Source organism: Convolutriloba macropyga, chromosome 1, assembly GCF_964194025.1.
Source record: "Convolutriloba macropyga chromosome 1, txConMacr16.3, whole genome shotgun sequence".
Lineage (NCBI taxonomy): Eukaryota > Metazoa > Xenacoelomorpha > Acoela > Convolutidae > Convolutriloba > Convolutriloba macropyga.
The window spans coordinates 38,409,406-38,424,763 of record NC_134468.1 but is presented as its reverse complement, the minus strand read 5'-3'; the positions used below and the strand labels follow the sequence as shown (position 1 = coordinate 38,424,763).

At 35.1% G+C, this 15,358-nt stretch overlaps 1 protein-coding gene across 6 annotated transcripts in view; it reads left to right on the top strand.

Moving 5' to 3' along the window:
• Positions 1-15,358, top strand: part of LOC142338570 (uncharacterized) — a 120,680-nt gene that overhangs the window by 39,494 nt on the left and 65,828 nt on the right. For all 6 annotated transcript variants that reach the window (XM_075388377.1, XM_075388395.1, XM_075388413.1 and 3 more), the window contains 2 exons: positions 6,817-7,003; positions 8,840-9,109. In XM_075388377.1, coding sequence (XP_075244492.1) covers positions 6,817-7,003; positions 8,840-9,109 — 457 coding nt within the window. The remainder of the gene's footprint in view (positions 1-6,816; positions 7,004-8,839; positions 9,110-15,358) is intronic.

Genomic DNA, 15,358 nt, shown 5'->3' with positions numbered 1-15,358 from the left:
TCGAGCTCCATCAACACGAAAAGACGTTTTGGAATGTACTTTTATTACGAAGGCAGTTTAGTAAGGCCTTATCAAATAAATCGTTCTTTCACAGTTCTTTTTCCCTCTCAAGTAGCCCCCACCTTAGAAATTGTCTTTGATTTTGTTGACTCTTGGGACGAAGGTTTTATCACCATACCAGCTTTTTCCCCTTATTGAAACTTTTTTGATGCTTTCCGAGCAAAATTTGGACCAGATTCCTATTGACAACTGGTACTGGTTAACGTGCAGAACAGATCCCTTACCTTAAATTAAATAATACCGTGTATACTATCTTTGGATTATCCACCACCCATAACTCTTTTATAATTTATATTTGCCAACCCCATAGCATTTTAATCTCTATTTAAATTTGAAAAAAGTCACCCAGATACTTGAAATAGCCTTGTTCTTAACTTTTTATTCAAACGCTGAATTGACAATCAAGTGCCCTATTTCATTTTTCTAGATCATGTTTCTCCTTTTAAATAGAGAGGTAGTCGAAATTTGTGGTTTCGCGAAAACCTTTGAAACCGACCTTCCCTTGAAGCTTTTCTTTTAGTGCACCTGAAGAACGTTCATTCCCAAAAGCTGTCGACCCTTTCAGTATATACCACATTTGATTATTGGAATGATCTCTATTATCTTTTTGAAAACCAGTCCAGATGTGCCAAAAGTATCTCCACAGAAAACAATAAACTCATATAAAAATGTTTTTCCACTTGAACCAGCATTTAGTCAGGATAACTGATATGAAACGTTACTTTTTAGAAAACGATAACTACACTTCCCTTTCTTTAGAAATTCATTACATAAATATGGACAAGCAGCAAAACCTAACCAAAGTCCTTACTCCTCTTTCACCCCATTGGAATTTCTTTTTAAAATTTGAAAAGTCCCTAAAGTTAAAATTGAGTCAACTAAACCCCCCACTCAATTTCAACAACGACACTATTTACCCTACTCGCGACTTCTAAAATGGGAAAGTGTTTCTCATTCAAATTAGTTGTCACCATTTAGAATTCATCACGCCCCCTATCGTTTAATACCGTGATGAATGCCAAATTTGTCGGAAGATCACTTTTTGTTGGAAAAAACTGCACCCTTCTGACGCAGATCAACCCCCCCCCCCCTATTTAGTGCGCCCCGATTGTAGAATTAAACTTTTCCCATACTCTTCTCAACCAAAATGCCCCCTTGCCTCCGCCACATTTATACAGTATCCCTTAGCCGATGTTTTTCCTGTAATCAAATTAAGAAGTGTGTCACCTCCTCACCCTCACATAAAATGTCACCAAAAGCTAGGACATTTTGTATGTGTTCCTTGTGCTAAAAATAGGAACAATTGCCCCATTTGCTTGAAAAAGATTAACGCCCACGACATTTCGTCAGAAAGTTTTTGAAAGATGCGTCCCCTTTATATCCCAATTTTTAATCTTCTCTCCATCACCCTCTCTGTTGGCCTCCTCATCAAAGTCCTCCTCTTTCTCCTCCTCTGATCGTCCTTAACACAAACAGGTATATACTGCAACACAACAAAAAACCCAGCTGCGCGGGTCGTCAGACGGAGGGAGCCACGAGGTCCGATACCCGATTTAGTCAGTTAAATCCGACACAAGCTGATCTAAGGGTGGGGGTTGTGCTGCTGTAAGCTCGTTAAGACATCTTGTAAAACATAAACAGCTAAATATTTACAAATATAGGTGTTGGACAAGATATAACTAAGATAAAAAACAATCGTACTTTTTAAAGTAGCAACAGAATCATTCTCTTAGAGTACAGGAATACGATCGAACATTATGTGCAAAATCAATTTTGCGCAGCTCCCACCGGGTGGAAAGAAGGAAAAAAATCAAAGGAATTGAAATTGGAAAACAATCTCCGTTTTTAAGTTCGGATTATCTTATTGATCAAAAAATTGTTTGTTTAAGATAAGATAATCCAGCTTAGAAACGGAGATGTTTTTCCAAATTTCAATTGCTTTTGGAAATTTTTTCTTTTCCACCAGGGTGTGACTTTTGGAAAATTGATTCTGCACATAATGTGTGATTGTATTCCTGTACTCTAAGAGTATGATTTTGTTGGTTCTTTAAAAAATACGATTGTTTTCTTTTTAGCACAGTTATATCTTGTCCAACACCTATATTTGTAAATGGTTTGCTGCTTATGTTTTACGAGATGTCTAAAAGAGCTCACAGAATTACAACCCCTACACTGCCAATGGAACAGTATGACCCAATAACCAACTGGATGAGTGACCTTCCATCACTCACCAAAAAGCCCCTGGCGATTCACCCACGTCAGCGGAAGCCATTTGCAAAAAACTAGTCCTTTTTTCTAGAAATTAGAGATTCTGAGCTGAAGAATCTGATCAAAAAGTCGAACGACCTTATAAATGCAAATCAAAAAGTTTCAAAGGAATTGGAAGTGTTGAGATTCATAAAAAACCATTAACTTTATAAACATGCTTAACATGGATAATATTCTCATTTTGTAAACTTCTTTTCGCCTCCTTCTTAATATTCGTTTGAAATTCATGATTATTTTGATTCTCGTCTTTCTTCGCCAGTAATCAACAAATTTTTTCTTTTTCCAACATTTTTGCGAAGCCTATTAGTTTCATAGCTTGTGTATTAACTAATCACTCCTTATCCTTAAACTTACGTTGTGAACTTTTCAACGAAGAACTTATCTCAATATTTTACGCTCATTTGACAATCGAGTGCCCCTTTAAATAAAGAGCTAGTCGAAATGTGTAGTTTCGCGAAAGCCTTTGAAACCAACCTTACCTTCAAGTTTTTCTTTTATTGCACCTGAAGAAAGTTCATATTCAATGGAAGACGACCCTTTCAGTTTATCCCACATCTGTTTATTGGAATGATCTCTATTATCTCTTTGAAAACCAGTCCAGATGTGCCAAAAGTATCTCCACAGAAAACAATAAACTCATATAAAAATGTTTTTCCACTTGAACCAGCATTTAGTCAGGATAACTGATATGAAACGTTACTTTTTAGAAAACGATAACTACACTTCCCTTTCTTTAGAAATTCATTACATAAATATGGACAAGCAGCAAAACCTAACCAAAGTCCTTACTCCTCTTTCACCCCATTGGAATTTCTTTTTAAAACTTGAAAAGTCCCTAAAGTTAAAATTGAGTCAACTAAACCCCCCACTCAATTTCAACAACGACACTATTTACCCTACTCGCGACTTCTAAAATGGGAAAGTGTTTCTCATTCAAATTAGTTGTCACCCTTTAGAATTCATCACGCCCCCTATCGTTTAATACCGTGGTGAATGCCAAATTTGTCGGAAGATCACTTTTTGTTGGAAAAAACTGCACCCTTCTGACGCAGATCAACCCCCCCTTATTTAGTGCGCCCCGATTGTAGAATTAAACTTTTCCGATACTCTTCCCAACCAAAATGCCCCCTTGCCTCCGCCACATTTATACAGTATCCCTTAGCCGATGTTTTTCCTGTAATCAAATTAAGAAGTGTGTCACCTCCTCACCCTCACATAAAATGTCACCAAAAGCTAGGACATTTTGTATGTGTTCCCTGTGCTAAAAATAGGAACAATTGCCCCATTTGCTTGAAAAAGATTAACGCCCACGACATTTCGTCAGAAAGTTTTTGAAAGATGCGTCCCCTTTATATCCCAATTTTTAATCTTCTCTCCTTCATCATCACCCTCTCTGTTGGCCTCCTCATCAAGGTCCTCTTCTTTCTCCTCCTCTGATCGTTTTTCAACACAAACAGGTATATACTGCAACACAGCAAAAAACCCAGCTGCGCGGGTCGTCAGACGGAGGGGAGCCACGAGGTCCGATACCCGATTTAGTCAGTTAAATCTGACACAAGTTGATCTAAGTGTGGGGGTTGTACTGCTGTAAGCTCGTTTAGACTTGTAAAATCTTGTAAAACATAAACAGCTAAATATTTACAAATATAGGTGTAGGACAAGATATAACTCAGCTAAAAAGAAAACAATCGGACTTTTTAAAGTACCAACAGAATCATTCTCTTAGAGTACAGGAATACGATCGAACATTATGTGCAGAATCAATTTTGCGAAGCTCCCACCGGGTGGAAAGAAGGAAAAAAATCAAAGGAATTGAAACTGGAAAACAATCTCCGTTTTTAAGTTCGGATTATCTTATTAATCAAAAAATTGTTTGTTTAAAATAAGATAATCCGAACTTAAAAGCTGAGATTGTTTTCCAAATTTTAATTCCTTAAGATTTTTTTCTCCAACACGGTGGGCTTTCGCAAAATTGATTCTGCACATAATTTGTAATCGTGTTCCTGTACTCTAAGAGTATGATTTTGTTGGTTCTTTAAAATGTACGATTGTTTTTTAGCACAATTATATCTTGTCCAACACCTATATTTGTGAATGTTTTGCTGTTTGTTTTACAAGATGTCTAAACGAGCTTACAGCAACACAACCCCCACACTGCAAACGGAACAAAATGACCCACTAACCAAGTGGATGAGTGACGTTCCATCACTCACCAAAAAGCCTCTGGCGATTCATCCACGTCAGCGGAAGCCATCTGCAAAAAACTAGTCCTTTGTTCTAGAAATTAGAGATTCTGAGCTGAAGAATCTGATCAATAAGTCGAACGACCTTATAAATGCAAATCCAAAAGTTTCAAAGGAATTGGAAGAGTTGAGATTCATGAAAAACCATTTGCTTTATAAACATGCTAACATGGATAATTTTCTCATTTTCTCAACTTCTTTTCTCCTCCTTAATATTCGTTTGAAACTCATGATTATTTTGATTCTCGTCTTTCTCCGCCAGTAATCAACAAATTTTTGAGCTATTGCTTTGTGTACGCTTTTCTGTAAATCTCTTCTTTAAAAACTAAAAATTTTGTCACGCAGTATCATTGCTGTATATTAATCTCTTAACATGTGTTCTTATTAATCTTAAGTATTCACTTTTGTTGTAAATATATATCACGAGTATATATATCCTATTATTGCTACTCTTCATTCTCCAACATTTTTGTAAAGCCTATAAGTTTTATAACTGGTGTATTAACTAATCATTTCCTATCTGTAAACTAACAGTGTGAACTTTTCAACCAAGTACTTATCTCAATATTTTCTTCGTCAAATAACTCTTGTAAAACATAATCACTGTTTTGCTTATTACTTTAAATGTAAATTTATTACGAAAGAGCACAATTTCCTCTTCTTTAAGCCACGCTGAGCTGTAGTTTTGCTAATTGCTGCTGTGTGTTATATAATACACTTGTGAATAGGCTATGACAGCTGATTCACTGCCGCTATTGATACGCGTACTAAGTGAAGGATACTTAAGCTATCCAGGCCGCTCTTCACAACAGCAAGTCTGAAACGAAAATATGACTAAAGACGAAAAAGAGTCGGCTCCATGAATGACCTAGGAATTAATTCGGAGCTAGTCATAAGCCTCGTGATTTAATTGTCGTGTTGACTCAAGTTAAAACGCGTACGAGCCTAGTGCTTGCTGTTGAAGGAAATGAGTTCCGCAACTCAACAAGCGCGATTCGAGCAGCTTCTCTTCAGCAATAATTCTCTCTCTCTCTCTCTCTCTCTCTCTCTCTCTCTCTGCTCTACGAGCAAACACAGAAAGTAATGGATTTAATTTCTTGATTAAGATTAGATGCCCCACCATATTTTCAACGTAGAATTTACCCCCAATTATGCTCTATCCCGTCTATCTGTTTTATTAATAGCCGCACAGCGATAGCTGAGGCTATTATTGGCCTTCTCTTGGTTTTTTTTTTATTTCGTCGTCATGATTTTTGTTACGACCATATGACGTCACAGCCATTTTTTGTTCATTCGTTCATGCAATTTCAATTGAATTGCATGTGTGACGTCATTTTTCGCTCTTAGTGGAGCGAGTTTTTTTGTTCATGCGCGTGATTAAATTTTTGGTCACACTTGACTTACCTCACTCTCAAAAGTGACTTCCTCACTTTGAAATTGACTTTTATTTACTTTAATTCAAAGAGATAAGGTCAAATGGGTGTGTATCACTCTAAATGAAGGTTATTTGAGATCAGCTAATAGAGGCAGCAATAACTTATACAGATTTTTAATCAAAATATAACAGATCAGCCTTCAATGAAAAGATAAATTTTTTTGGTCTGTCTTTTTTACTGTTTTTTAGACTGCCGATCTACGAATCTATTGCGGCTATTTTCTGGCAATCTGCCAGCTATGTTAGTTAATATTTGTACGTAATCATTTTATTTCTAGCAAATCACACATAGGTTTGCAAATTAGAAAATAACATTGTGAGCATATAGTGAGACTTAATCTTGCACGTTGTTGAGGTCGCTTAAACGATATTGTTTTAGCTCTAGTGTGGTAATTAAGATCAAGCGAATAAAATCCCTACCACATCAGAGTTAAAAACCTAGTCATTACAATTATCCTATGCCAATATAGGGGGTTTATGAATAGCTTGGCATATTTTTTTTACTGAGTGAGGGGGCTTTTCACTGAAGCTAAATTCCTTGCCAATTTGAAATATCCTACTTGATCTATCATCAGCTCTAATGTAATCATATGAACAATTTTTATCATTCCTTAGTGAAGTTAAAGCATTCCTGTTTAAGCAGGCCCCCACCTGTTATTTGGGAGCCGTTCATCCAATGCTAGCTGGTTAAGTTTTCAATACTATCGACAATTTGATAATCTGGTAACCTCTTGAAAAAGAATCAGAGATGTTGCATCAAGACAATAAATGAATATTTTTTGGTAATTTTGAGTTACGATGTTTTTTTAGCCCAACGTTGCGTTGGAAAGCAGAGAAGGCAGGTTCGTCATTGGCGCTAACTATGATCTCTATATTCTGGAAGCCAGGACTGCAGATACTATGAGTTTTGAATTACTATTCCGGGAGTACGAAACAGTTACCACCTTCACGTACCGGGAAGGATCGCTCTTTGTTGAAAACGCGCCATATTCTGGAGGTAAGAGAGCCTAACGCTCCCACCTTAACTTTTCTCATAGCCCATGACTTCTTTTTTGTTCCTGTCCTCCCAATTTAGCAAATGATTGTATTGGGAATTGAAAGTTATACATGTGAGAATAAAAAATTTGTTGGAATCTTTTCATTTTTTTGTTCAATTTTTCAGTATTGAAAGGACTTTTCTGCAGTATTTTTCAGTATTTTAGTTTTTCAGCTTTGTTTTTCTGTTGATTCAATTTTGACCTGTTGGTATTTTCTGCATAGAGATATATTAAAACAGCATCATCGAATAACTATAAAAGCTGAATCTATCCATAAAGAGACGCTTTTAATCAATCGTATAAAATCTCAAACAATTTTTTAATCAATCAAATCAAAGTTTTCAATCGTCTCGAGTAAATCCCGAAAGCGACTGTTTAAAATATATAATTTCTCTAAGATTAATGGAAGAGGCTTGGATTTTTTTCGCAATTCGTGAGTTATCAGCCTTAGTAAGAGCTTTTGTGCGTGAAAGATATATTATAACACTGATATTAGCTGCCAAAATTGGTCTCACTTTGCAGATTAAATCACTAGTAGCTTTTTTAAGGCTCTGATAACATCATTTGAGTGACGTCATTAAAATTGCAGACGACATTAAAATTGATACGCACCGTTGTTCGAGAGCAATTCATCCTACATTAGCCGGTTGTTTTTGAGATAAACAACTCATATTGTCACGATTTCAAAACTTTATAGTCACTTGTATTCAACGAAAATTAGAAATTTAGAAAGAAGGAAATTTAGAACGAAGGAAATTTAGAATTTTGAAATTTAGAAAGAAGGAAAAGTAATCAGACAAAACAGGATATTTAGATTGCAAAAGGTATCACTACTCTTTGTCATTTTTGTGAAAGGATAATACAATCAATCTTCAACAAAGCTGAACATTAGATTTTTGCACAAATACACCTCAACCTGCTCATGTAGCAAAAGCATGGCCTATGTTCAATACAAGATTTTCCTGTTTAATGGAGGATAACAAAGAGCATACATTCAAAATTCTACAATAGTTCTCATGTTTCAAGTTGGAGAATGATTTTCGAATGCTTTTTAATAGCCGCGAAGCGATAGCTGATTAATAGCCGTGAAGCGATAGCTGAGGTTATTATTGGCCTTCTCTTGGTTTTTTAATTTATTTCGTCGTCAATATTTTTGTTACGACCATATGACGTCACAACCACTTCAAATCTGCTTTTTGTTCAATCGTTCGTGCAATTTCAACTGAATTGCGTGCGTGACGTCATTTTTCACGCCTAGTGGAGCTAGTTTTTTTGTTCATTCGCGTGATTAAATTTTTGATCACACGTGACTCACCTCACTCTTAAAAATGACTTCCTCACATTGAAACTGACTTTTCTTTGCTTTAATTCAAAGAGATAAGGTCAAATGAGTGCTTGTCACTTTAATTGAAGGTTAATTAAGAGCAGCAAATAGAAACAGCAATAAGTTTCTTTTTTGGTCTGTCTTTTTACCTTCTTTTTGAGACTACAGATCTATGAAGCTATTGTGGCTTTTTTCTGACAATTTGCCAGCTATGTTATGAGCTCTATCTCCATTTGTAAAAAAATAATTGGCTTCAACAAAAGCTTATGACCTTCTGAAATTCTTTTCATAGCACTGTTGTTTGGGATAGAATTTGTCTTGAACAGGCATTGACGCCAAAACTGGTAGGATATTTGGAGCTGGAGTTAAAATTTTGTGTTCAAAAGGTGCCATATATTGTTTATCTGAGCGCGCCCAGAGAATGTTGTTCTATTTTCTCAAAAAATTTGAACTATTTGTGGTCTGTTTTCAGATAACAAGGGATTTTTCGATGTGTACAAGCACTACGTCTTTGTGAGAGGGGAGCCAGGTCACCTGACTTGTATTCCTAAGAAGAAAACAAAAGTTCTTTTCAAGAAGGACGGCAAAGATTTCGATGCTCCCTATGACCAAAATGCTAAAATCTACAGATCAGATTTTGGACTGTGGTTCAACTCACCTACCGAGGCAGACAATGGAAAGTACACGTGTTATTTGGAAGATGATCCCAAGCAGACGTACGAGCAGCAAGTCCGAGTTATTGGTACGTGAATTTTGATTATGGACCATGATTTGTGAGTTTCCCAAATTTGTTTCAAATAGGTTAATTATATGTCTGATGTGTTCACAGTTTATCTGCAGGTGAAGGAAACAATTGATTAGCTGGTATATATATATATATACATATATATATATATATATATATATATATATATATATATATATATATAAAATTAGTCGAATATTGTGTTAAACCAGATCTATCTAAGAGATCATCCAAAACTTGGTCGACTTTGAAGAGTTGTAGTACCCAAATGTATATTTTATTAGCCGCGAAGCGATAGCAAAGCTATTATTGTTCTCATCTTCTTTCTTACAGCTCCATGAGGTTTTATGGTTTTGATGATTCTAAGAGGCGTTTGCTTTGTGTTTTTTATTAAGTGAGCGAGCGGGAAGAAATAAAGTTTTTTTTGTTCATGCGAGGCTTTCGAGCTATTTTTTCTAGTTTTCAATTTTCATATCGTCTGAACGCTTTTTGTAGACTCGAGTAATATTACCCAGGCTGTATTGATATCGTTTTGAATGTGGACGATCGCACTGTTTTATTGTCAACTGAATTGAAAGCCTAAGGCTCCTATACATTTTCTATTACGAGTGGGTTGGACATTTATTGTACAAAATTGACAAAAATTGAGAAATTTATTAAACTTTTCCATTTCTGATTATTTTCTTTTTTCCTCAAAATTTATGACATTCAGCCTCTCAGTCGGCTATTATAGCGCTCCTATTTTTTTACTCCTATTTTTTTTTTACTTCGAATAAAAATTTTCGCTCGACCTTAGTTCACAGCTTGTTCAACATTTTGCGTGCAATCTTTTTGACTTCTCCAGGCTAGGTTCACTCTTCTCTCATTCTGCTAAAAGTTTTTTAGACAGCAGTTGCTTAGCAAAGCAATTCAAAATGAAAAGAGTGAGTATAAAAAAACGAAATCAGAAATAGAAACGGGATACACCCATAAAGCCCAATTTTAGATGACCGTGACGAAAACTTTGTTTTTAGTTTCTATCTCTAATGCTTATTGGTATTGATACTAGCCCCTGTGTTGTCTCAGCTCAAAAATGACATCCAAATAGTCCGCACTTTTAGGTTTCTTTGTACAGTGATCATTTTTTTCATTAGTGTCTTCTCTTCTTTCAATCCTAATCTTTGTTATGGGAATCTATGGCGGCTCTTTTCCGGCATTCTGCCGGGTATTTTTATCTTTGAGATATGTTTGATAGTTTGTGATATTATCAATGTTTTTCGAATCTTTTTGATCTATTTAATAGTCTTTATTGCACGAATCAAGCCTTTTATTCGGTTGTATTTTTTGTCCTATGTCGAAAAGTAATAGATTTTCTCATATTCTCTGTTTTGGAAATATTTGTATTTCAACTCTTTTTTTTAATTTATTTACTCCGGATACCTTCTGACATTATAATACCAGGTGTTCAAAGGGTAGATTTTCGGCAAAGACGAATTTGGGTCGTTTCCCGAATTTTCAAATTTTTTAGTAAATAAAGGGAGTTTTATTCTAATTTAACGGTTTTTCAATTATTTTGCCTAATTATAGCTATTTGAGCTATTTTTAGCCCTTTGTTAATTGCTCTCATACGAAGTTTGTAGAAATTATATTAGTCCTGTCGGTCTTTTTTAATGCGATTTTTCGCTTGACCAATTTTTTGTCTAAGCCATTTGACTTTTCGTACCAGAACGAGATAAGCAGGTAGCGCCCAGCGGTCATTAAGTGCTCTTAGAGCCTTTCAACTCTGTTTCAGCCCATAGTTTTTTGGAGACTTACACTTATGGTGTTAAGGGCAGTTCTTAGAAGTTGAAACCCCCCAACACTGTTGTTCCCCCCACTGTTGCCCTCACCCCCCGCGCGCTGTTGCCCCCACTGCTGCAATAATCCCCCTTCAGCCCCCCTCCCGGTGACCCCCGTCCTCCGTGTCTAGCTACTGACGAGCAACCGCTCGCTAAAAACGCAATTTTATTCTAATTTTCACAATTTTTTTCAAGCTTTTTGACCATTTGTCATTTTTTGAGTTCCATCAGCCCTGGGTGTCAAGGAACCTCCTCTAAGCTTTGATATTATATTAATGCATAGTTTCTAGCTGTAATGGAATGGTTTCAACATTTTAACAACACGAATTTAAGCATTTTTTTTTTACAAAACGTGCAATTTTCGTTTAATTTTTATGACCTTTTTTTTATTATTCAGGCCATTCGAGAACCAGTTTCCAGAAAACATCCCTAGGGGTTTGATATTAAGTTACTGAAAATTGTTTTAGCCATGGAATGGTTTTCAACTTTTTAATAACACAAATTGTAGCAATTTTTTCAAAATAAAGCTTGCCTTTTTCAGATTTTTTCAGAATTTTTGTCATTTTGTTAGATTTCTGCAGTCTCAAGAGCCAGAAAACCTTCTCTATGGTTTGATATTGGTTTACTGCATGGTTTCTTGAAGTAATGGAAAGTTTTCAAGATTTTAATATCGCAAATTTACGAATTTATAAAAAGATTTGCATTTTTTTAATCTTTTTATTTTTGGCACCAGGATAGTAAGCTGCTGATTATAAGCTGCTGCATAATTTCTAGAGTTAATGGAATAGTTATTAATATTTTAAATACTGCAGTTGTAGAAGTTTTTTGATAACATATAATTTTTTGTTGGAATATTTCGAAAATTGTCATATCCCGAGTTTATGTATGTTTGAGCCCGTGAAACTGTTTTAGGTTTGAAACAGGGATACTGTGTAGTCTCTAGATACAGTGATGTGGTATCAAAACTTTTTATCCCTAATTTTAGAAAGATTTTGTTAAAATTTGCAATTGTTTTCAAAACTTTCTGAGTTTAACGATCATTACTGGCCAACGAAACATTAAGTCTTGCAGATGGGTTATTTGACATATTTCCAGAGACAGAAAATAGTTTTAACAATTTTTTTCACTGCGAAATCTAAATTTTTAAAATTTTGCTCTTTTGAGTTTTTTATTTGATATAAATACCAACAAGGCTAGAAAACTAAGAGTCGAATCACATGGAAAATATTCCTAGCTCTCTCTGTCTCTCTCCCTGTCGCCTGTCGGTTGGGGTTTCTTTCCTTCTCTTTCTCGTTCACGTTTCCTCTCTCTCTCTCTCTCTCTCTCTCTCTTTCTCTTTGATGATGCCACACTTCAGCTGCTGTTATGCGGCGTAATGTCATCATCTATTATACTCATGAACGCTGAATTATAGTATAAACGTTTCATCATAAATGACTCAACGAGCATTTCTTAGGAAATCATTGTTAATTGCTCTCAAATGCAGTTTGTAGCAAGTATATTAATCCTATTTGTCTTTTTTATGCAAGTTTTCGCTCTACCGTTTTTTCGTCTTAGCCATTTGACCGTTCTCAGAAACGGAATATGGAGGTAGGTCCCAGTGTGATTACTAGTCTCCAAATATTGCAGCCCCTCTACGCTCACCTCTTATCCCTTCAATCAATCTTAAGCTATTGCCACTAAACCGTGGCTAGCCACTGACAAAGCCAACTGCACGCCGGTCGTTTGAGAGCAATTCACCCGACGTTGGTTGGTTATGTTTGTTTTATTACTTTAATATTACTTTTTTGAAGCGTAATGCTTGCTGGTATTTTCTATGGCATTCTCGATTAATTGGTTTGTTTTTCCAGTTGTTATTTTGCCGAGAATTTTTATAGCATTTGAGAAAATTAATATTTTTCTCTATTCGTTTTGTTTTTAAATTCAAGATGTTTGTGGACTTACTATGGCGTGCCTAGTATTGTGCAAATTGTTTCAGTCTTGATAGTTGAAAACAAAGATTTTCATTTTTTAGTGTACTTTTATTATTAGTAGGAAAGGAAAAGTTATCTGAGTTTTACTTTTTTGTCTTTTCTTTTTGGATAATTTTTTCGTACTACTCGACGTAAAATTATTTAAGTGTACTCTGGTTTCAATGTGCCAGATACTAATTATTTGAAAGGCCAGTTTCGGCGTTGAGGGCTTCGAGTTGTTGTTTCCTTAGTCCTTCCGGCTATTTTTGATCGGATTAGTGGTACTGGATCAGGATGTAAAAGTTATCACTTAAGTTGTCAAAATAAGAGAAAAAAGAGGATTTGTTTAGGTTTATATAACGATCTGAAAGAGAGAGTGAAAAATATGTTAAAAAGTTTTTGCTCAGCAAGCAAAATATGCTGACCAAGTGCGGATTTTTTTGAAGCAGTTTTGTTAGTTTTAGCTCTAACTTTGGCGGGCGAAGTGATTAGTTTCAACGGTATAAACCAGTATCTGTACGTTGGAAAAACTTTTTGAACGTCGGATGCAAGTATTAGACTTTTAGATGTTTTTAATTTTTAGAATTTAGCTGTTTTTTGTCATAGTGCCGTTTTAGACACTTTTTTAGCAGTTTTTGTTTCCTTCAAGTTTTCAAATGATTCTTGACGTCTCTGCTTTCTCTTAAAAAATCTTAAAAGAGAATGCAATCTCCGAAAATTAAGTTGATTCCTGTTTTATCAAATTGATTCCTTTTTTGTTGATTTTTATTGGACATTTGTTTTGAATTAGTTGTAATGGAGTCTTCAGATTGTGTGGATTTTTGTGTGTTCTTTGACACTAAAAATTTGTATATAACTTATGTCAATATTTTTGTTTTAACTGTGCTTTTTTGTTTCTCTGTTTTGTAATCCCATTAACAAATCTCAGTGGCCATCTCTATCTTGGCATGATATAATCCTTTCAGTAGTTTCAGCTTGTAGCTAATGTTTTATTTCAGTTTTACTTTTGTTTTCAAACACTTTAGGGAGTTTTTGAATCATGCCTTTGTTTCTTGCTATTTTTTGAACTTCTATTTTGAGTGGTTTTACCGTTAAATGTTTCGATAAAATTCAATAAATTCAATAATTTTATTTTCCAATTACTTAATTTTTTAGACGCCACTTTCGAAAACATTTTGGTGTTTGCCGTCTTTCTGAATATCTTTTTTGTTGCCATGTCTTCCATCGGTCAAAAGAATTATCAAACAAATTATCACTTTGTCGAAAAATTCTTGTGAAAATTGTTTTCAAATTTTGCGTTGTTTTTTTTGCTTTGTCTCTCATTGGCTATCTACAAAATTACTATTTCTTGTCTAAATTCTCAATATCAAATCTAGTATACAAATCTGTGAAGGTATAAATTATTGTGCCTAATATTTTTCATAACACTACACTATCTTCCTTAAAAAAGAAATTTCATAGTGTGTTTTTAGATAAGAATTATTTAGGAAAAAAATATTAAGATTGTTGTATTGTTCTGCATTGTTCTGCATTGTTCGTTTTTTCGTAGACATCCTTGCATATGATTTGCTGAATGTCAAAAATTGTTCGTTGCCGAAAATTTTAACCCCGTTGGTTCAATTTTGATTTGTACTTCTGGACTGGTCCTACTATGTTTTTTAAATTCGTAAGGTTTTTGTTTCGCTTTACCTGACTTTGCCGCTTTTTCAATATTTTGCTTGATATCATTTTAGGCTCGTTTGATTCCTCGCTCATTCTGCTCAAATTGCGTTTAAATATCAGTTGCCCAGCAAAGCAGTCTAAAATAAATTGTTAGACATTGGTGTCTTTATTGGTTCAATTCTTTGAATTGTAGTCCAGGATTTGTCCTGCTATGTTTTTTAACTTCGTCGAATAAAAATGTTTTGCTTTGCCTCATTTAGCCACTTCCATAATATTGCCTGAACATTTTTTACGCTAGATTTATCCTTCGCATATTCTGCTCAATTTGCGTTTAAACAGCAGTTGCTCAGCAAAGCAATCTAAATTGAACGGAGTCATAAATTGCGAAATCAAAAATAGAAACGGGATAAACCCATGAAGCCCGATTTTAGATGCCTGCTACTTAAACTTTGTTCTTATATGTCTTAGTTACCATCTGCAATGCTTATTGGTGTTGAAACTACAACCTGTAGTTCAACCCCAATGGGGGTTGTGGAAATCAACGAAGGCTGTTTTCCGGCAATCTGTCGGGTATATTTTTACTTTTGCATTTCGATTCTTTATTTTTTCTGATAGGACTCGGAAGTTGAGGCTACTAGTCCATGATTTTGGCGATGTGGTTTTTAAAGGAACAGAGAGCGAGGTTTTTTTAAAAAAAATTTCAACGGTTTCGAAGTGACAGAATGTGTGAAGGGCAGCTGGTGCCAATCCTTCTCGTCTCAATTTTGATATATGTTTGATTATTCTGGTTCATTTTTCGTCCTTTTGGGCTATTG